General features: G+C 39.5%; 1 protein-coding gene across 2 annotated transcripts in view; it reads left to right on the forward strand.

The window, feature by feature from the left end:
* The window catches only part of lpar1 (lysophosphatidic acid receptor 1), a 43814-nt gene extending 20526 nt beyond the window's left edge, over positions 1-23288 (forward strand). For both annotated transcript variants that reach the window (XM_080510221.1, XM_080510222.1), the window contains exons 2-3: positions 842-1609; positions 18866-23288. In XM_080510221.1, the coding sequence (XP_080366347.1) occupies positions 842-1609; positions 18866-19188 (1091 nt within the window). In that variant the 3' untranslated portion in view covers positions 19189-23288. The remainder of the gene's footprint in view (positions 1-841; positions 1610-18865) is intronic.
* Positions 23289-24491: the final 1203 nt, after the last annotated feature.

Consider the following 24491-nt stretch of genomic DNA (forward strand, 5'->3'; position numbering starts at 1 on the left):
GGCTCTGTTACACCTCTGCCTTGCTTCTTTATTATTTACATGAGACATTGTACATTCTGGGATGGGGATAGTAAGGCACCCTGTTTACATGACATTTCAAGTGAAATAGGTACCATTTTTGTGTGGGTTTTTTCAGAAAACTTTGTGTGTACATGCCAACTTTTTGAAAAGATGTCTGTATACATGGCGAAAAATGTCAAACTGGGGTTTGACAATTTTGGATGGATGGAGCTTTAGTTGTCACCAACAGTTTTAATGACTTCTGCGATGTGTGTTAAGAGGAGAGCTCTCAGGCTTACCGCAGTCAAACAGAGAACATTTTGATCCAGTTTACTTGAACTATGAACCTTTGGGATTTATTGGATGATTGCTATCAGTGAATTCTCCCCTTCTCATATAGAACATCACTGTGAAAGTACATACCATATGCCTTGTACCTTTCATCTTGACTCTAGCCCTATCCAAAAATAATGTTACCCGATAATTGACAAGGAAATATATTTTCTATTTAAAAAAACAAAAAAAAACCCCACAAAAACAAAGATACTTTTTATTGTATTGGTGGTATGTTTTTCTTTTCTTACAGCCTTTTTGTCAAAGCACTTTGGTGCTCCAGGCATATGAAGAAGGTGCTTAAAGAGTCAATGAAATGTTGACAACAAAACTACTAAATCACACAAATAGCTTTCACTCAGACTCACACATTTTGTAGCACCCATGTTTTCTCACTCTAGTCAGTAAAACAAATGGTTGACATTCAACAAACATTGTCATGGGGTCAGAGCATCTCCATGTTTATACAAACAAACCACTGATAGTGTTTTCTCTTTTCTCTTTGCAGTAAGCAACACTACCGCCATGGACGAAGATTGGACAAGCGAACAGTGTTACTACAATGAGACCATTGCCTTCTTCTACAACCGCAGTGGCAAGTACCTTGCTACTGACTGGAACACTGTCAGCAGGCTAGTGATGGGCCTGGGGATCACCGTGTGCATCTTCATCATGCTCGCCAACCTCCTGGTGATGATCGCCATCTACGTCAACAGGAGGTTCCACTTCCCCATCTACTACCTGATGGCTAACCTGGCAGCTGCTGATTTTTTCGCTGGACTGGCTTATTTCTATTTGATGTTCAACACGGGGCCGAACACGAGGCGCCTGACCGTCTCCACGTGGCTGCTGCGTCAGGGCCTGATCGACACCAGCCTGACGGCGTCCGTGGCCAACCTGCTCGCCATCGCCATCGAGCGCCACATCACCGTGTTTCGCATGCAGCTGCACACACGCATGAGCAACCGGCGTGTGGTGGTGGTGATCGTCATAATCTGGACCATGTCCATAGTGATGGGGGCCATTCCAAGCGTAGGCTGGAACTGTATCTGTAGTATCAGTTCTTGCTCCAACATGGCACCACTTTACAGCAACTCCTACCTGGTGTTCTGGGCGGTGTTTAACCTGGTGACGTTTGTCGTGATGGTGACACTGTACGCCCACATCTTTGTCTATGTGCGCCAGAGGACCATGAGGATGTCCCGGCACAGCTCAGGACCACGTCGCAATCGAGATACGATGATGTCTCTGCTGAAGACCGTGGTGATCGTGCTCGGTAAGAATTATTCCTCCCTAAAGTTAAGAAGATCTTCAGCATTACACAACATTCAACTCTTAAAACATGCAAGTGTCCTTTTGGTGGGCTTCAACATGCCATGTGAACAACAAACACAGATTCATACAATGCTTGCCATCCTGGTTTAACGAATAATCATTTCTAATACATTCAGTTTCACCAGATTTAGGCAAGGAAAAAAAAAACTTTGTTTTCGGAAAAGATTTCGATTCCATGTCATCAAGAGTTATTACATTCACTAAAAAAACAACATTTAATCTCTGTATCAGTCTTTCTTCTCTTGACTGATTTTATATTGGATTTGATACCAACCTCGGGATATTCTCTCTCACTGGAGACGCCAGCGATCACACCACCACATCACTGTATAGCCCACAATTGACTTTTAGTCAGGTATTCTTTGTGAAAGTAACCAGTTTTAGTTCTTCCCTGCCTCTGTGTCCTGTCATAAATTTTCCATTACCAGTGTTTACATAGCAACTGGGGCTGATGAGTGTTTTTATCTGCCAGTGTAGCAACGAGAAGCTTCTGAAGTCATCAGCAGAACAATGAACCTGTTGATCCAGGGTCAACAGCACAGCGCATGCTTATATACAGCACATAGAAAAATTATGTCATTATGCAGCGTTTGTGCATGAGCACATGCGTTCGTATAAACTGTATGACAACTGTGAACGTGGCAGTCAGTGTTTGTCAAGTTAATTTTAAGTTTGCAGTGCTGAATCAGCACATATGAGACTAGTGTGCCATGGCTGCAGCCACATCACTTATCGAGTCGGCAAACCACAAAATAAGCATTAGACGTAGATTATACTAAAGGGGAGCTGTGCTGGGGCTGATACTGCTTGCCTTGCCTCTTAATTCACAGCTTCTCTATACTAATTTATCATAAAAATGAGAATAAATTAGATGCTACTGAAGGAAAATAAACAAAACGACTTACACACAAATATATCCAACTAAGTGTTATGGGGGGGACTGATTCCAACTTTTTTTTAAAAACACAGGAAACCACCTGGACACGTCGCCAATATGTCAGAGAATAAACACAGAGAGACAACAACCATATACATACTCTCATGCCTATAATCAATTTCTAACTTTACCTAACATGCATGTGTTTGGACTGTTGCTGGAAACAAGAGTATCCAGAGAAAAGCCACACAGAAAAAAAGCATGCAAACTCCATACAGAGAGCCCTTGAATTGAACCTGGATATTCTCCCTGTGAAGCGATTCTGCTAACCACCACAGCTTTGGCTTTATTGTTCAGAAAAACACAGAAACTATGGCGGCTGTATCAGTTACGTAATCGTGCCTGCATGATGTTAACCATCCAACAGCCTGTCAGCAGTTTTTCCCACACGGCATTTTGCAGAGACTTGTGTGCCTCACGTGTGTTTCAAGAAAAGAGAAAATAAACTCAACGTCGAAATCCAAGATGAGGCTCTGAGGAACAATGCTTAACACGCTCGTTTCTGAGCAGGTTGTGTGAAATCTGAGGCACACGGACGATGCACACATGCTGTTCCAGGGCCTGAAGGAAAGCGATTGATGCGTGCAATGGAAACGTTTCGAACTGTTTGGCGTCACACTACATCATATATTAATCACACTAAATGTGCTCAAGAAGTGTTTTTAAAATCTTTGAGCTCATCTTTGACCAATGGCTCAACCTTCATAATATTGTCCTAATGTTATGTCATCAGACAGAACATGTGCTGAAATATTTAAGTGTTACGAAATACTCTCAATAATCCAGTTATTTTTTTATGAAACTCCAGATTATCAGTTGTACTCACAGATGTGTGAGTTATGGTTTTGTACCGTGACATAATGGAAGACAACTCTCTCATCAGATAAACCAGACTCCACTCCAGCTTTCTGAAATATAATTATAGAATAGTCCTTTTACTTTAAAACCAAATCACTGTGAGCTTCAGTTGTTTTTGTACTTGTAACTCAACTGCAGCGACTAAATGAAACGGTCTGTTTAACATATAAGTTGTGCAGAGTGTGCAGCCGGACAGTTTTATGTCTGAGCGAGTATGCAGGCCTCTTTAGCGTGAAATAAACACAGGTCTTGTTTTTTTTTTTTATTCATTTTTTTACAGGACGGTAGCACCAGCTCAAAATACGTTGTAGCGTGAATTGTGGGAAAAAGGTTTCTCGGTGCCTGGAAGCAGGATGTGCCGGTCCTAGACAAAACATACCGAAGGATTCCGTGTGATTTGTCTCCTATGTGCTGTGTTATCTCATCCTGTTGCAGTTGTTGTCTTTACTCCACACTTAATTCAAGCAGTAGACAGCAGAATGTGCTCCACAGCCGGTAGTACGCTTAAGAAATGGCCCACGTACATTTTATGCTCCTCGGAGGTGCTTTGTTTATTTCTGCTTATTTAACCTGAGGAAAGCGGCTCTGAGGTTTATCTGCAGGCTTATAGCTGTAGGGTGTAGCCAATATACAATACAGTGAATTAACAGCTATGTGAGTAGAGTAGTCACTGTTATGCCAACTGAAGTCCAAGTTCAAGGGGAAGCTGGGGAAAAGAAATGTTTTTATTCTGGTGTTTCTGTGATCATGACTCTAAAACAACTGAGTAATAGTCCCAGGAGAACATTGACTGAGAGTCTTGTCACTCTGGAGGCCGCCATTGTTGCTATTGTTCATCTGAATGTTTGCAAAAAGCTCCACTGTGGGAGCAGTATTCAAAAACTTGCAGTGGTTCTGAGCACTGGCGCCGTGACACCCAAAACACCAAGGAAGAGTTCCACTTTCACTTGAAAACATTGTTGCGTAAATGGGGCCTGAAGCTTAGGGGGTCTTTCTTTGTGGTGTTTACATGTTCGCCCTGTGCATATGTGGATTTTCTCCAGGTACTTTAATCCTGTAGTCCAAGGACATACGTTTCAGATTAAGTGTTGACTCTTAATTACCTGTCGTATAAATGTGGAGGCGGTAGTTGCGCAATTCCTGGCTTTGGAGCCACAGGTTGCTCTTTAGCGCCCAGAAGATTGAAGAAAAAGTGTGTTCAAATCACTAAAATGGCTAAAACTCCAAGAAGAAAAGAGAAATATGTTAGAAAGTTAATTGCACTAAAAAAATGAAAAGGACTACAATGAATAAAATTGAGCAAATCACTCATAACACCTCCAATTGCAGGGGGGGAAAGGCAACTAAAACAGCTAAAATATTTCAATTGGCTGAATCCATTTCATAAAATGGCTTAAACCTTTAGATAAGGTTAAAAAAAATACAGGCACAATAGCTCAAATGAAATGAGTTATGAAACTTCATAAATGTAGCTTGAGATGTTTTTGCAGGTACACAAAAACTGAATATATTAAATGTATGATCTTCATTTCTAAGGTCAAACATGTTTCGTTGTACCTGATTGATTTTATTCAATTGCAAAAACTGTTCTGTTCGTCAAGAAAGTTGCAGACTCACCCCACCTTTGCCTGAAGTCAGTTGGTATCGATTCGAGCACAACAATGGTATTTTCTGGGTAATTCTCAGAAAATATGCAATTGAGTTTTTAATTAAATGTGAAACAAAAACTAATCTATAGAGAGAAATAGAGAAATGAAAATGCTGAGAAACAAATGTACTGCTGCGTTTTGTCTCCATTCCCACATAATAAGCTGATTTAGAGTCCATACATTCCAATGAATGGACACATTTTCTGTACACTCAGGAATCACTGTAACAAATGTTCTCACATTGCTGTGATGAAAGCACTTTGTAACATACTAAATTTGGAGCCACTATTGTTTCAAACTTCTGAAAAAATTGCATTTGTTGAGATTTGCTGAAGTCAAAACGTCAGTGGGAAAGTGAGTCCTGCGAGCCGGGGTGTTATGTGTTTTGGTTCGGTCTGGAATCCACTGCAGTTTCTGAGTGAGGTCATTTTCAAGCGCTGCGGAGGATATTAAATACTACGCCCCTCTCAGGGTCACTCCCTTCAATCACTTGCCTCTTTCACCTCAATATACAAGCACTCATTCACATATCTTAGACACTTCTGAGTTCTCGACCCCCCTCAAAACCCCCTTTGCTTGTTTTCGAACACTCAAGCACAAATCAAACAAACAACGTCAGAAGTTCTCCGCTCTCTGATGGTGTGACCACTCCGTTTTTAAATTTTGATTATGTGCGTCTTTGGGAAGGGCTGAAATGAGTTCAGCTTGACCAGAATGTGAATCTCACAACAATTCCCAGTCCACCTTTTTTTTTTTTTCCCTCCATTTTTTTTCGGCAGATGAAAATTACTGCTCCCATGCAGCCTGCCATCCCCCTCCACTTGCCCCCTTCAGAATACTGTGAATCAGAAACGGCAGCCTTTCCTGTAGCGAGATGGGGAAAGCAGGCAATGTCGGTCGCACATGTGCTCACGTGTAAACACAGGCGGATGTACACACACACACACAGTCTCCCACAGTCACACAAGCCTTTGGGCTTAATGGACAACATTAGGATCCACGCTGGCTCCATTCACATAAAATCTAATATACGATGGGAAAACTAAACCAGAATCTCACTTCTTGCTTTCCCCTCACAATGATACAGATAAGTGTGTACACACATCTGGAGAAAGTAAAACCTGCAAACAAGTAAATATTTAAATATGTCCTTACAGATACTCGGGAGGGTTTTTGGCAGCTAGTAGCTGTCACTGTGTGTGTCTCATTTCTGGATTTTCCCCACCCCTAATTGCTCCCAGCTGTTCGTCATTGTCTCTCCAAGTATAAGTCTAAGTGCTTTACCTGTTGGATCCAGATCTGCTTTTTCCAGCTCTGATTTGTATGTCTCTTTGGACTTAAATACCCCAAACTATACCAAAATACCCTCTTGTTTTTCTCTCTAAACCTGGCTGTGCGTGTGCATGTGTATGCATGGACATGCTTTGGAAAGTTCTTGTTTTACACAAAGATCCCTGTTTGGTCTGTGTACAAAGGAAAGGTAATATATAGCAGTGTTGTGCAGGTCTGAAGGCAGCATTAGTATCGATCAATCAATCAATCAAACTGTATGTACAAGTTGTCATACAGGTTGGTACAACTTATGAAACTTTATGGTATGATTTATGGACACAATAACAAAAAACAGACAAGGGTGGATTAAAAAGACATTTTTAAAAGGTGAACTCATAGTGATTATTACAACTGAGAGAAAGCCAAGTGAATGAAAATGTATTTAGCAAGACAAATAAGGAAGGAAACTGTATAAAACTAAATTTAGACAGTAAGAAGAAAGTTAATCTCACAAAAGGAAAGAAAAAAAATCCCTGAAAATAAACTACATAAAAATGATAATGAAATATACAAATGAAAGCAGTAAAGATTGGATGTTTTGGACCAGCAGGGGAGAAAAAAATCTGGTTACTTCCTGTTTTATGTTTTTAAATGGGCCTCATTCAAGCATTTGCTTTGTTTGGATCATTTTATTGTCGCTCTGCAAATAAATTAAAGACATTATTTCTTAAAAACACAATAGTAGTATAGTAGAGTGTATATGATGAAACTTTCCAAATGATCTGTGGATCATGTCTGTTCCCAATGGTGAGAAATGATCTATATGCATCACTGACCAACCACAAAGCAAAGAAATAATGAATTCAATAAATATATTGTTTATACATTTTGACCACTTTGGCTTTTCAGTGAAGGACCATTTTTTTTTTTTTTTTAATGATCTGAACAAAGATTTTTTTTTTGTTTTTTGTTTTTTGCATCAATACTCTTCAATGAGCCAACCGGATGGTCAGATTAACCATGATCTCTGCTGAATGTGTGGGTGTCAGTGTGTGTCAAGCGTTGGCTCATGGAGGGGTCGTCTGTGAATGATTTGATTATCTTCAACCTCTCGGTGTTGCATGAGGTCACATTGTTAGACAGTGAGGGGCGCCAAGCCATACCATCCCCAAAGCACATGCAAACAGATGCTGTGTCACTGACTTACACTTCAAGCTCGCATTGTACGGCCACCCAGAGGAACAAATAGTCACTGATATACACACACACATGCAGACACAGATTTTTGTCATTTTGCCACAAGCTCCAATTCGATGTCGGCATGAAAACATCCCCAGCATGCAACTTCATATGTCACCTGTTTTCTGTGTATGTGTGGGTGTGTGTCTGTGAAGTTCCAAATGCAACAAATTAGGATCCACAGTGCAGCTTTTCTAATCACTCACTGTTGCAGCAGCTCTTCTTGTAAATCCAGCACATCTTTTTGCTCTCTACCAAACTCCTAAGACATATTCAACAACCTTTTGCAAATTACACTTATTGTTCTGGTTTTTTTTTTTTTTTATGTGTCTGGGTTTGTAAAGCGGCATTAATTATATGAACATCTAAAAGATAAATGTACTCCAAGAATAGACAAAAGAAAATGCACGGTCATTTAAAAAAAACAAAAAAAACAATCAACAATTTTGTGCTTGAATACATATGACTTCATTAAAAATTGCCGTCTCACTGAAGTGAACCAAAAACACTGTAAAGTCGAGTCCTGCAAAGCGACTTTGGTGTGGTTTGATTGAAGTATAAAAGCAAGGACAAACAAGACCAAACACAGGCTGGGAGTGGTTTGAGAGGTGATGAATCCTTGCAGCTGATCTTTCTTTATGTCGTTGTGCACAGTGGAAGAATTTATGCCACTGTTGTGACTGAATTTCACATTTTCTAGACTGTTGGTTGACTTCTCAGCTGGTGGAAATCCCGCATGAGCAACACAAAGTGGGTTGCGTCGCATTTTGTTCAGCACACAGCCTTATTGTGGCAGAATGCACATCATAACAGTTGACTTTTTTTTGTTGACATCTCCGGTTAAAAGGGGCATGATGAGCACAAAGTGAATCAGGCACATTTAATGTAATGGTTCCAAAAGGGGAAATATCCTTGGGCGGGATGAATAAAGTAAAAGAATCCCTGAGAAACTCTGGAGGCCCTGAAAATTTCCGAAAAAGCCCCGACTCCTTTTCCGTGGAAACGGAGAAACGCAACTTCTCTAAAATGCAACCACTGTGCGCACCACAGCCATGGTATATAGTTCTTCTACACTTGCGTGAGTAGATCAACAATGACAACAATGGTGGCAAGACGTAAGAAGAGTGGCACTTGGTAGTTTTATAGTCGAGAGTCTCCTTAATAGTGGTTTGTGTACTCGCCATTGGTAATGTTTATAGTGTATTCTGCCAACTCGTGGCCTGGCATGAAAACATTGTTTTCAGCGTTTCTGCCATTTCCATGTAAATGACCATAAATTTCAAAACTTTTCCATTGAAGCGCAAAGCTTTTCGGACACAAAAATGCAAAAATGATGCCTTTTCACTCAAATTGTTGTCTTATAAACGTGTCCTGATTGGAATTTCCCAGCTTGTAACTCAAAATGTTTGCTCTTTAGTATATTTTCTGTGTAACATAACTATTATTTATGAAAACACTAAACAACATGGTCATAATTTCATGATGAATCAACAAAAAGCAGGATCATCTTCAGACAACTAGACTGTGAATTTAGAGAAAACTAGATGGGCTGTTACCAATCTAAATAAACCTATGTTTACGCCATGTCATTACATTTACTGATGATGTGAGTCTTTTTGTTTCAAAACAATGAAGAAAAGAAACAAAAGTCAGGTTGGAAATATTTTCGTCTCAGCAATCTAACAAGTGAGTCACTCTGCAGATTCATTCGGGGGTTTTGTGCTGAGAGGGCAGGGAAGAAGAAGTCCATTACGGTCTCTGAAAAGAAGCCACTGTATTTCCAGTCAAAAGCTTGTTTTTGTAACCATTAGATCATTGTGGCACCACCAGTGAACTCCCTCACTGTGCGCACCACAAGCCTCTTTATCAATAACTGTAAACACTCAGCTACTGAATTTGAACTTTTATCTAATCTCCAGTGTGTATGTGGAGGTTCTGATGTGGGAAAGGAGAAAAAGAAATCTTTTTAGAGGCGGGAAGCCAGCAGGCCATTTCAGTAAAATCAAAAACCACGGCCATGGCCACAGAGGATGGTTGGTTTAGATGTACGATAGAAATAAAAAGACTGTAAGTTATAGAGGGGTGGAGGGTTGAAAGAAGGACATGTTGCAGTCGAAAATGGTGAGAGGACAAGAAGAGGGTTGAGAACATGAATTAAATCAAACAATAGGGAAAAGACAGTAAGCCGGGGAGAGCTAAAGGAATACATGAAAAAAGATTGAGTGGACAGGAAATGAGCAAAAAAAAAAAGAGGCAGAGTGCTTCAAATAAAGATTAATGATAAGAAAGGGGGGTGCAAATGACAGTAGTAATTTAATCTGGTGTGTTTCTTCATTTTAAGGGCCGGGGAGAATTCACATTAGTGGAAATCTAAGCCGCTATGATGACGTATGAGAAATAAAATGGCAAAGCATGAGGCTCTGAGACAGTAAAATGTAAAGCTCTCTGATGAGTAGTGTTACAACATGTGGAATAATTTAGCAGAGTATTTTGAGACCCTCAGAAGTGTGAATTAAGGCTCATAGGGATCAAACATCGAAAGGTTTTATTGGAATTTATGTTTGTTAGTTTTTTTCTTCATACAGGGAAACATAAACATTACTGCTGATCTTCTGTGTTTTTCTTCACCGGTATCAGACCACCAGTTAGGACACCTGTGGTGTTGCGTTTGCATGCTCGTCACATAGCCAGTCACTTGGAAGTCAGGTCCCTGTGTATTTCTGGGTTTTCGTGAGGTACTTACAGTATGTATCCGCCCACAGTCCAAAAACTTGCCTCCAAAGTTAAATGGTGACCCTAAATTAAGACCATGGTGTATCCTGTCATCTCTCATTGCTAAATTGGATAAACTCCAGTGATGCTCATCAGGCGTGCAATATGTCTGCATTGCATGTATTTTGATTATGGGTGCTTTATCGTTTCTAGTTTTGCAGAACAAACAATCATTAGCTCACAAAATTGCCTGCTAATACTCAAAGATACTGTCGTAGAAGCTTGACTTACAAGACATGGAGATAAAGCCACTTGTTTACTGAAGTTATAAGGTCAAGAAATGTTTGTTGAGTTGTTTTATTTTTTTTCAATGAGCTTATTGCTTTCAAATGAGTCATTGTCAGACAACATGAATAATGCAGAGTTAGTAAAAAAAAAAAAAACATCAAAAACATGTGACATACTGCGTTTAATAGATACGTACAGTAACTTTTTAGCAAAATTGGGTTCAATTTTCAGATGCCTCACAGCTGTAATAATTCTTCATGAAGTTATTTTAAATAATTTGTCCACCTCTGTGATAACTTCAAGCATCACAGAAAATCGACCTTGCTACACATTACATGTTTCGTTTTAACCTTGCAATGTTTATTTTTTAATTTATTTTTAGTTTGAATCTTTATTTTAACATACAAACATGAAAAAAAAATAAAACAAAAACTAAAGAAATAACAAAATCCATCTAATCTACATTTGCATGAACAAAAAAAGGGGAGGAGAGAGTTGGAATGTTGTATTCCTTGAGTAAAGACAAAGTTTAATTTGGGCTGAAAGTTTTTTCAAAGAGACCAAACTGAGCGATGCGGTCAAAACTGGTAAGAATCTGTATTTCATATGAAGTCACTGTTGCCCGGTTGTAGAATACTCACCTGACATGTGGGAGGCTTGGGTTTGATTCTTGGCTAATTAAATAGAATTTTTCTAAATATGTTCATATCAAAGATGCAGTTTTGTTTATTATTTAATTTTTGATCCGCTATCCCCCAGTGGATGCTCAATATAGTTCTTTTAATGTAAAAATCAATATATGCAATGTTATCTTCATTTTTATGTCAGTGGGGCTTTGTGGCGCCCAGCGAGTTGTTTTCTGTGGGAAATGGCTCTTTGAGTGTTGAGAGTTGCCGACCCCCGCTGTAGACTCATCTATAATTACCATTCAGTTGATGGAGGAAATGTGAAAGATGTGTAGGTGTAATGTCTCACAGATGCAGCCATGGTGGGACTAAATGTACAAAATTACCAACGCACATGTGCTGAAGTTTACAAAATCCTATCTATCAAATGTCCTGGCCTCACAGCTCAAGGTCACATGACTGTAAAATGGCTTTTATAGGCTGAGATTTCAGGACACACTTCATTTATTTGACATTCACATGGCAATATCAGGACGTCATTCTTAACAAGAAGTGAATCTCATTATCAGACAAAATACACTTTAGTAAATATTCAGTAAGATTCACTCTCAAGTATCAGGAGTCAACATTTTTTCATGCAAACAAAAAAAAAAAAATCCTGCAAGTCGTAGCACTGCTAATGTAACCCTGTGTAATGTATCCTGATGGGATCACAGCATTGACTATGAAACTCCAAGAGCCACATTGACTAGAGTATTATCCTCCTGGTAATTTGACCTCTTGGGAGTTTGAGCTGGAAAGCTAAGGATTAGATGAAGCGTTATCCCCGACTCTCTATGTTGGGCTTTGGGTGATGGACTAACAATCCACATCCATTAAAAACCTGCTTAATACAGAAACAGAATATAGCCATGCCACTGTGACCGCAGAAATTGAAAGCTCTCGAAGAGCACATACTGTATCTCCCATGAGGAAAGAAGAGTATTAAGAAAGTATGTGAGTAACTTTTACAAAGCAAAAATAAATGACATCATGAGCTCTGCTTGCTGTTTGGAGCATGCTGCAGGAAATTTACTAATGCAAGTTGTTTTAAAGTGTCGCCAAGTCACTGGAAACCAACAGCAGCCCAACTCTGGGCAATCAACAAAACATGTCATTTCTAATTAAAGGGCTAAACATGCATAACCACCAACATAATCCTTTAAGCCATTCGATTTAACATTTACGCAAATCTGTGGCCATGTGCAGCATGTGACTCAGAGTAACCCAACAAGCTCCTGTCAGTGAAGAGGAGAGGCCACATATCAGTGATGGAGAAACATCTTGATGATGACAAATGGAAGAAATACGGCACGAGATGCATTAGAGCAAAGCCTCATGTGGACAGATACAATGTCGGATTGGCGAAGAGATCAGCATTTCCTCACGTGGATGGGGAGTTTGTGTACAGGGACAAAAAGTGACCCCCCCAAAAAAAACTCCTCTGGTAATGATGAGTACCACATTGATTAGAAGGCAAAGGATGTAGGGTGGGAATGGGGAGTTGCTGTGAGGACTTTGTCAACATCATCCAATTGTCTTTGGGCCATGTGTAATTATGCAAGGGAGTGTTTGCGTGTGTTTGTGTCTGCACATCTGGGTCTATCCTCGCTTTTTTCACGTGGATGTTGTGTGTGTGTGTGTGTGTTTGTGGAGGTGCAGGGTTCACTGCCATAATCTGGTCCCCATTATTCCATTACTTTTGTTCCCATCGGCCTCTGGTCCCTTTTCCAAGGAAGCCCAGTTCCAGTAAGTAAAAAGTAAGTGACGTTAGAGCAGTGATTGAAAAAAAATAGTTAGCATTGAGGTACATAAGAATTATAAGTTTGAAGTGAATTTATTTGATCACATTTTATGACGGAATGAACAACACATCTCCTTTTGAGTGACTTATTTCAGACTGGATGTTACATGTATGATTGACTTTAAAATCCTGTCGACCAGGGATCCACGGGAGGCTCCAATCCGGCCCGTCAAACCACCAAGAAGGTTTAGAGGATTCCAAAGGCAAAATAGATTTTAAAAAAAAGAAAAATGGGCGGAATGCCTTAAGAGTAGCAGGTGAGTTGAGGTTTCATTGATGGTGCTATGAAAGCTTGAAACCTAATGTGAGCCTTAAACCCATGTTGTCAGGGTGAGTTCATAAAAACATGCATAATGCAACAGCTTTAACAGAAGGTTTTTGGATATTTCACTGTATTCTGCACCAAAAGGTCTAATTAAAATTAGTTTTATATTGATATTGTCGTAGTTTTCCATAGTAATTGTTTGCTTTTGTGAAAATGTTGAGTTTTTCATGGCGTGTAGTCTGTGACACAACAAAGAAAAACCTCAAAGTTTAAATTTAAAGGTTATTATGGTACTACTTTACTGGTCCAGCCTGATGCCTCCACTGCATATCGTCATTGGAATTGATATGAAAAGCAACCAATGGTGTCTACATCTTGACCATGGTAGAAAATAAGCAGGGCGGAAAGTGAGTGATTGTAGATAGATACGAATCTATTATTCTATCTCACAAGAAGTTGCGTATCTCAAAGTCAATTGAGAGTTTGAGGGCCTGTTGTAGGTCCATACTACATCCTTTCAGCAAATGTTATATTTGTGTGGGCAGAATCTCTGACAGACAAATACCAGCCACATTTAACAAACTAAATTTATAATGACCACATAACAGGGAAAAAACATGTTATGTGATGATGTAGATAAATGAGATATGACAACATCCACTCACATGTCTCTCTCCTGTGTGTGATTCCTAATTCATTCAAGACATGGAAAGTGCCAAAGTGCTTTTTCATGCGTTTCCAAACTTTCCAGGCCTGTTTCATAGTTGTGTTTATTTACCTTTCTGCAGTGACTTTCCATTGCTCCAGTCTCATTTCCCTCCATGTGGCATTTTCAAGTCGTGGCACAGGCAACACTAAGAATTAGCTGCCAAAGAGGAATTTCTCGCTTCCATAAACTCTAGGTTACCCTTGCAGGAAACTTGGTGTGGTAGTGATGCAGCATGATGTGACAATAGTAAAAGAGGAACATCTCATTGGCGGGGGTGGCCAATTTTTTTTTTTAGTTTTTAGTGCATGTGTGTGAGACAATATGCCTCTGGACTGGTGGAGGAAATGAAAGAATCTGAAGGTGAAAGCTCTCAGTCATATTTTCACACAGACGATTTCCTTCCTCATTCTGAGGGACAGCCAAGAAAACCATCCTATTTGTATATAGATATATTGTGAAAATACACATTTTACATTCAGCTTTAACTAAAATTGTTATTTTAGCACATCCCCATATTTCATGAAATTAACCAAAAAATATAGATATTTGCAAATGACATAACATGTTTGATATTCATACCAATATACTATACTGTCCTGACTAAAAGTCACTATTTCTTGTTCGGTTGGCTCATCATATGACTTATATACAGAAGTTTGATTGATTGCATCGAGTGCAATTGCGACTTATAGTCTAGAAAATATGGTTGGGTCGATAATGTAATATTTCTAATTCGAACCTTCAGAATTAACATGAAATGAGGAACAGACTCATCTCAAAGCTGTCTATTATTAGTCCAGGAATAGCTATTGAAGTTAGGATCTAAACCGCCCAGCCCAAACCTGACCAGTCTCGTAATATCACTTTACATAAAAAGACATGGTGTTATTGAGTGTAGTGAGTCACCATAGTGTCTAGTTCAGAGGTGTCACACACATTTTTGTTCAGTGACCACATTCAGCCCAATTTCACCTTGAGCTGGCCGGACTGGACAAATAGTGGCATAATAACCTTTATATTTAAATTTAAGCAGAGTATATGTGAAGAAAATGTTTATATTTTTGTAAAAAAAAGTATTATTTCCAAAAATTACCACAAACTCAACACGAAGCCAATTTTATTGATACCTTTGAGCACAAAATACAGTGGTGTGTCCACAAAAACTACTCTTGCATGTTTTTGCAAACTCACCCTAACAGCACAGCTTTGAGGCGAGTTTGCAATAAGGAAGCATCACCGATATCTCAGCTCGGCTCTCAGGTTTATGTTGTGTCCGCTACTTTTAAGAAATGTGTTAAAAGAAAAAAAATACAATGTTTTCTTTGAAATTATTACAATTTGCTTGGTGGATTTGAGCCTCTTGCTGGCCAGTTTAGGCCCACGGGCCTTATGTTTCACACCCCCGGTCTAGTTTCTCCAACAAAAAGAGGAAGTGGCATCAGGTGCTGATAGATGAATCTGTCATCCAACAAAGGTTGAAGATCCTGGCAACTGCATAATAGCAACAAGCTGCCCAAACTGAGAGAGACACAATGATTGGATGTTATAGTGACTCAATGTTTAATTCTTACAAAATGCACTTTTAACATCAATTTCACAACTATTATATGTTCCCATGACGCCTAACAGAAAATGATGTGGTGTTGCTGACAGCAGGGAAACTTAATTTTTTCTCTGACTTGAAGTTCTGACTGTTTCCTTTGGGTGTTTTTTTTTTTTTTTTTTTTTTTTTGTGCTGAGTCTTGTTCTGTTCTGCTTCACAGAGAGACAAATAGTTCAGATAGTTTCTCTGCCGGGCTGTGAACCATGTAAGAAATTTATCCAGCTCCGGAGGGTCAGCTTGCATAGCTAGGAAGTGAGGTCAAGCCTCTTGCAGCAGCTGCCGCCTGCAGAATGCTAACAGATAACAGACCTGCCTGTCAATACCGCCCCTTCCCTCTCTCATCTCTGTTCGCCTAATGCCTCATCCAGACCTTTTGTTTTACTGTCTCAAGAGTGTAATGTCCTCCAGTTGTCTTTCAGTTAGGACAAATGGCATCTGTTGACAGAATTTGTAACACTTGAACCTGACAGTCAAGAGTAATCCATCTGTGACCCCTTCCACTTTGTTAACATACTTTGTTTAAAGATGAAGAAATGATGCATCGTGGCCTCCTAGATGCCCTTAGAAGGCTGCGGATAGGTTGATGGATTACCAACATTATGGTTGAGAAATTAAGTCTGTTGCCTAGTTTGATTTCTCTCTCTATCTTGATCCCATCTTGATTTACTGGCAATTGTTGCAACACTTTTTGGAATGCTTTGTTTCCCCCCCCTATTAAAAAGACTCAGAGGTGACAAATTTCTCATAAATGAGCCAGCAGGAAGTTGCATAATAAAATGAATGGTGTGATTTATGATTATTAAGTTAAGGGTACACACTTCTTTCTCAACTAATTCCATATAATGAAGAACAGTACTGGAATCATCTCTTTGTCTCCGTGTTGTATGGAGTGTTTCTGTGGCATCTTAACTGGAAGGGAAGAAACAGCTGGTCGCTGCAACAGTAAACACATTGATGGATGAATGATTAAGCTATCACTTCCAAAAACAGGGAACCTCTATAATCACACTGAGGACAGACTGAATATTATAGAGATCCCACACAACCACCAGCGTGTGCGCAACTGTAACAGAATTGATTCAATATTGGATTTTTGACTGATTTAAAAAAAAAAAAACAACGACCTGCTGGGACTCAGTTTTGAGTGGTGGTCAAAGATTGTGGCATCCAATGGGTGGTGACATTTTGTGAATATCTCAAGAAAACGTTGAGGTATTTCCTCATCCATCCATCCATCCATCTACTCATCAACTCCTCATTATCCCAGCTGACCATTGGCAAACTGTGAGATAACAACTGCTTGTTTAAAGTCAATTTTGGCAACGTTTTCATGTGAAAACCGAAAACTTTCATCACATTTTTGGGGTCCATTTCCATGATGGAGCCACTGAAAATGCAACTTTCTGAAAACGGATCCCCGAGGTGAAACTTTTTGAAAACGTTCAGGAAAAGGGAGAAAATTATACTATTCTGAAACACTGGGGACTGTGGATTGGAATTGCTTGTACCCAGTGGAAACAAATGCCTGCTCCATGATAACATTGCTGTGAGGCACATGTGCCAACCACAACACCAACATCTGGCTTGTACATTCTTACATTTTGATATTATATTTGACTGAACTCCACAGATACATTGTCACATTGTCAGCATCACTGTGATTTGATGTTTATTCTTATAGTTTACATTAACCAGACACTAATAAAAAGTGCCCCTTCTCCGGTTGGCGGAAGCAATCTGTTGCTTCAGAGCTGCCCCCATAATGCACCCACAATTCAAAACAAAGCAATGTAATAAAAGCACTCCACAGCTGAAGGTCTTTTAACTCACAATACATCACTGAAATGTGGTTATAAAGTGGGCTTAATGTTTTGTTTTGTCCAGAGATCATCATGTGGTTGTAAAGTGATGGTGCTGTGCTCGGAGATTGATGCTTGTTTGTTTCAACTACATTTTATTATCAGAAATTCCGAGTATGTGTGTGATGTCTGTGGTTTAGTTGAAAGACAAGAAAAGCAAAGTCCCAGGATCTCCAAGTGACTGCCAGCGAAAGTCAAGGAAGAGGCAGGGTGCATTCTAAGTACAAGCGCATGGATCAAGCATTTAGTTTTTGAGACTGCACTGAACAGAGCCAGTTGTAGGTCATCAGTAGTGTCGCTTTGAAACCAAGTGACTGATAGTTACTCATGTGTAATTCAGCAAAAGACCAAACTGAGTAATGAGTTTCCGAAATCAAATTGTGATTCACACCAATCGAAGTGACACGAATGAAGAAAAAGCCACGACGTTATACTGCGACGCGCCGCAAAACTGTCAAAAAACACAAAGTAGAAAAACACATGGCGAATTTAGCAAAATACAGCATGTCAACTGGGAGAAATTCAAGAAAGTCAGCCTCCTATCACATTCCCGTTGTGGTAGCCACACGCTCAGCCCGAAGTTTCACCCTCATTAAAAGGAAGCAAAAAGTAGGAGTCAGAGTTTCAGTAACTCATTTCTGTGGAAAGGTCCAAAAAAAATTATTAAATGAAAGCAGTCTTGCTATGAATTTTCAAGTTGCTTGCCAGAAACGTGTGCAGTTTTCATTCATGTGTCTCACAAATGTTCTAATTTGCTTCAAATGCTGGCTTTATTTGTATCATGTTCAAAATATGGGCAAACAATTAAAAGGGACATTCGTCTGTGGATTGGACAATATTTAGGTTTTTGTTTTTAAAGAAAATAGAAGGAGATTACAAATCTTATTTGATGTTGGATGTTAAAACAAAAAAATCAAACACAGCGGGAGTGTACATTTACTACACCATCATCTGGATCGCATGTGGGGACACAATTAATTTCTTATAAACTACCAATACTGCATCAGCTAAAAAGACAAAGAAAGACAGTTTGAAGGTTGTTTTTTTACAAAAATAGCACCTACTAGTGTCCCGACATGAGAACTGCATAGCTTTCAGCATTTCTGTCATTTCGTTTACATCATATTCAAAAGGTTGCTGTCTTGACGTGAAACTTTTGTGAAACGAAAACGCAAAAATGTTGAAACTTGAAATGTTATGTAACCGAGACCAAAACTGCCTATAGGTGTGACTGAGTGTCTGCCTCTCTTCCATTTTGATGGACTGGAGACCTTGAGGAAAAAAAACCCTCCTATTTCTCAAGTAATATTTTTATTTCCTGCTTTGTTCCACTCCAGGTGCATTCATCATCTGCTGGACCCCCGGCCTGGTCATCCTCCTCCTCGATGTTTTCTGCGCCAGCTGCAACGTCCTCACCTACGAAAAGTTCTTCCTGCTCCTCGCTGAGTTCAACTCGGCCATGAACCCCATCATCTACTCCTACCGCGACAAGGAGATGAGCGCCACCTTCAGGCAGATCCTGTGCTGCCAGCGGCAGGAGAACGTGAACGGGACGGCGGCGGAGGGGTCGGACCGGTCCGCGTCTTCCATCAATCACACGGTGCTGAGCGGCAGCGGCATGCACCATCACCACCACAACAATGAACACTCGGTGGTATAAAGCAAAGATAGAAAGGTCTCGGAGGTTGATCCATCTGCTTGAAGGGGATTTTCTCTCAAACTGAAAGAAGGCAAAGCGAAGTTTTTTAATGTCATGAAGGACTCCAAACATAGTACGGACTAAATTTGACAGTGAGGACCAGTTGGAGTTGATGGGGAGCTGCATGGTGATTGTGATGAAGAGGAAGATGATGGTGAAAGAGAGAAAGGATGAGGGGTGTGATCTTCATGAACTCTGAGGATAGGCTGTTAGAATTCTTGTTTAGCTGTTTATTGTTTGATGTGTTTTCAGTGTTGTTACAGGCAAAGATGATATGAACTATTTAAAAGTAATCTGTGAAATGAAGATAATGCCAGTATAACCCATCGTCCTTTTTCCGTCTTCTCTAACATGAATATTACACGTCGAGTCCCCTAAAAGCATGATTATTAACGCTATTCCTACGCATTACTGCTACATACGAGCAACATGACCCTACCACTGCAATTTGATTTACGTGCTTTTAATAACTCATTTATGGTAGATAAGAGGAATTTGGGTCTGATCCTATCTTTGGAACAATATTTCTTTTCTTTCCCAGACACGTTTCATCGTAACGACTGTAAATCTGTTCATATACAAGGACCCTTGCTTTAATCCCAAGTACCTTACACAGGGTTCAGGCAAGTTTCTTGACAAGGCAAGGTGTCATCCAGTGTGAAAAGTAGGCGGTTATCCTGAAAATACTTCTAAATATATACTGTATATCTTTCACTGTTTACACAGTAGCACGCCAGAAAAACAACTTCAGAGACTTGCTGTGTGTTTAGACAGCCAGTCATTATCCTTCACTGCAATCGGGGCATCGTTCATATTATGATGACAAGTGACCTTACAGCCTAAATACTTTAGTAACAGACCCTCCTCTTTTGTTAAATCACTTTTGTTATTCCATCGCAGGAGTTTCCCACTTTCATCCAAGAGCACAGGATCCTAGATTTGCAAGTAATCCCAGGAAAGTCATTACGCGCCCGGGAAATAAAGATAGGTCGTGTGAGGGATCTTGACTAAAAGAGGAGTAGGAGGAGGCTCCGTCCTGCAGTGTTATGTAAAAACAAGGTGCAAGATGAAGGTGAGGTCCAGTGAGTGCTCACAGAATCCAACTGATGCATGGTGTACATCAAGGTAGCTGCTGTGTCGCTTTGTTCACAAGGTTTACCCTGGAAAAGGAGGTGATATGGAGAAGAGTATAAACAGTGTTAACTAGTTTGAGGTGTAGTGACTTGAAATTAAAATGATATGTGTTGTGATTCTAAATATATGTTTTCATTAACTCTATTGACAATATAAATAGATGTTGATCAGTGTTTTGTGGAGGTTTTCAAGGGTAAAACGGTATTTCCAAAAAAAGAATTCCACTATAAAGCTGAAAGGATTATTGTGTGGTCGTCTCTTGAATGTTGATGCTTTGCTTTAATTTTTCTTCGGAGCCCTTTAGTTTCTTTAAAAAAAACGCAGTTGACCACCTATTCAATCTATTATTTGCTAAAACATAACATTTTGGAATGACATGCATGACACAAGGTAAATATAAACCTTGTAGAAAGAGTCTAAAAGTCAAAGAAATAACTAAGATTACTTGAACTTTTTGTAATAATGCATACAAACAACACGGCCAAGATTTTACAGGCAAGGAAATCATTCCATTTGCTTTAATGGGGACAATCTGTTGGATTTATCTCTGTAAAAAGCGCCTAAAATGTTGAATTGAATAATGAATCAATAAAATAATGACAAAAAAGCTTAGGTCGCCAAATATACATGGTCAGTTTTTATAAAACATAACAACAAAACAATAATTTAATCAGTTTGATTTGACAGAATGGTGCACTACGAGTTTCCCAATTTGATCCATCCAGTTGCCCTCCACAAATCCTTTATTACTCTCATTTATTCTCATGGTTTTTCCCTATTGTTGTTGTCATAATTACTATGACCACTAGATGGCCTCTTGTGTCCTTTACAGCATGATTCACATGCTAATGGTTTCACGTACACATGCTAATATCTGTTTTAAAACTGAATGCTTGGTTGGATCGTCTGGAAACATAGCAGTGGTTACTTTCGGATACTATACGGTTAAACACAAAAGCTTCAGCCTTTCACAAACCTTTCAATTGGAAATGTATCCTATGCATTCTACACATTGATTTTACCAGTTTTAAATTGATCATTGGGGAGAGGATTTTTTTAAGGCTGAACATATTTCGCTTTATAAAGCACTCCAGGTTTGTTTGCTTTTTTTCTGTTGAAAATTTGATTGCAACAGTGTCCATTCCAAATGTAGAGTTTCTTTTTTTCATGACCCCATGAGATAGTTGAGGATTGGAGGTTAGTTCCTACTAAAGATAATATTGACAACACATATATATTACAGTTTATGATGGGGCATTTTTTTGTTTTGTTTTGTTTTTTTCAAAATGAGCTGACTTATCGAATGGAGGATGAACCCAATGCAGTATTAAAAAGAGAAACATATTCCCACAAGTGCACCCTGTCATTTCTGCTAATTACTTGTGCGAGTTTGTGCCAGAGTGGTAATACCGTGACATCGGCAGTTAAAACTTACCAGCTGAATGTTCTGTCATGATCTAAATCCAAACACTTTTTGGCCAAAACACATTGACAGGGCAGCTGACGTGAGAATCGTTGCCAAAAACTGCCAAAAAAAAAACACTTTTCAGGAAACGAGATGTTTGTTGTGAATCTGGTATTTTCTCCCTTTTGAAGTCACCCAAAAGAGTTGGCTTTTTTTTATCAGGCAACACATGCCGTTTGGTCCCGATAAAGCTTGTAAAGTTCAGCTTCTCTTTTCTCACCATCAGTTTGTTGTTTTCCTGCTGCACATGTGAGATGAAACACTGCGGTCCAGGGCAGCTTATTGACCACTGTCGAAGCAGGGAGATCACTTCTTATTGTCTTTGTTCATCCAGAACAGTACAAACAAACTGTTTAAGAACTCTTTATCTCTTGCTGTGCTTCTACACTGAAAAAAGAAAAAAAGCAGAGAATCAAAATTTGGAAAGGATACTGCTTCAAAAAGATTTGCTTTGTCTGCTCTGGTTCCAGTTTCATGATTCACATCCACTGTAACGTTCGTCTATCACTCTTTGTATACCATTGTAAGTACATGTGTACAGTATGTATATATAAAATATATTACTCAAAGTTAATCAACCAAAGGGAAAATGTTTGTGTCTGTAAATTTAACTGTTACACTCTGTCCAGATGTACTGTAGGATTGTGTATTTTTTTTAATAATTTTTCTGTAGACAATATAGCTGTTATTAACTTGTGTGCAAACCCAACATGAAATATCTGTGAGTGCAGTGCCTTTCAGCTTCAATTCTTGATGGAAAAGTCGCTTAATATCTGTCTGAAAAGTCATGTTTTACCATTTCCTGCCATTGAACGTGACAATTGAATTCCCAACGAGAAATAAAATGACGTTTTCAGCTGATATTAAGTTACTTTTTCATATGAAATGTTTTTTAACACGGTTGTCTTACATTTGATTAAATGCATTCGTTGTGGTGAGACGTCACTCCCACAGCAAACTATGGTTTTCTGTGAAAGGTCACTGTCCCACATTCTGTGTTCTCTTCCCCCTGGAAGAGCAAAACCTAACTGCTTCTTACGATGTCTGAAAGCTGTATCCATTGTTTACTCCGGCCTCCAGCTCATGTTGCTTGATGCAGTTTTTAAATCCCTGTTTTATTGCGCAACCATGGTATTAACCTTTGCCTCCGTGCATCCAAAAGTCACAGATGGAAATATATCATGCTGGATTAGCAACAGATCTTCTGACCTATGGGTCTCAAACATTTATCGTCCAAATTAAAACATTTCAAATGTCACTGAAAGTTTGCCAAGGTTCAGATTTAACAAAGTGTGTACTACTGGCTTCCAGACAGTCATTAATGCAGACATAAATGTGATTTCCACACTGTAGATGCTGTGTAGGCGATTGTCATTGTCAAGAATTTTCAGCCAGAGTTGAAGTGTTGATATTCCAGCAACAATAAAAATTAAAAAAATTAAAAAAAATCCCAACCTCTGAATTTGTGTATTAGCGTGTTTCTTCTGCGTGGGCATTGCTGATCCAGTAAACTGACTGTTTAGTCCTGTTGTGGATGTTTGTCGGTTTTCTACCAGTGTTTCTCCTTCTGTGATCTCAAAAACATCAGGACAGGGTCACCAGGCAGATGCATTGGTTTTTGTTTTGATGTTCTTCAGACCCAATAGTCCTTGGGCTGGAGGCTGTTCACACAATCTGGGTCCTTGGTCTTCAGCTGAGGGTGAGTGAGAAAAAACAATCCAATGTCCTGTTTATGTACAGCTGTGCAGGTTCAGAGATGAGAAATGTAATACAATAGTTATTGTCACTGAAAATGTCCTTTCATAATAAGGGATGGGCTGTGTCATATTTGCATACCTCGAGGGACTTATCTTATCTGTTTTGCCATTTAAACTTGAATGAGTGGTTCTTTGAGAAGAAATATGTCTATTTGACAACCCACCCTACCAACTGATTGGACATTGATGAAATTGAGTCCTTTCACGTACAAATGTCGACATTTGATTGATGATTATTCCCAAAAAGCCGAGATGCAACCCAAAAAAAAGAAAGTGAGGGAATGGCATGTAGTTAAATATCCCTGTATATTGTGCAGCAGCGATAGTATCGGTTTTTATTACAACAGGATGCTTTCTGTTCTCATGGTGCCAACTGATAAAGTGTCAATCCTGGGGTGCTGTGGTCCACAAGACAACAATCAACTGGAACCTACATCTTCCCTTACATTTTCCCGTTTTGGTTTCCAGAAACATTTCAGATGAGATGTTTTGAAGATGATCCGCATACACACTGAAACACCAGTAACGCTGAACATTCAAAAACGTCTCCACCATCTCAGACACCTGAAAGACTTTAAGCTTCCTCTCAAGATGCTCAGAAAAGTTTACAGCCACACCGCTGAGAGTGTTTTGACTGGGAGTATCATTACCTGGATAAGTCACACCACCCAGCAGGACGTCTTGGCCCTGAGGAGGGTGGTCTGCTCAGCACTCACCGCACACCCCAACCTGCCGGACATTAACAACAAGCGATGCAGATTAAAGGCCAGGAAGATTGTGAGTGATCCCACCCGTCCCAGCAACCACACTGTTTCTTCATGCTGCCGTCAGGGCGGCGTTACTACTGCCTGAAGGCAAACAAAGAGAGAATGAGTAGGGTTCCCCCCCCCCCCCCAGGCTTTCTGCCT

This window comes from Blennius ocellaris, assembly GCF_963422515.1.
Source record: "Blennius ocellaris genome assembly, chromosome: 15".
Taxonomy (NCBI): Eukaryota; Metazoa; Chordata; class Actinopteri; order Blenniiformes; family Blenniidae; genus Blennius; species Blennius ocellaris.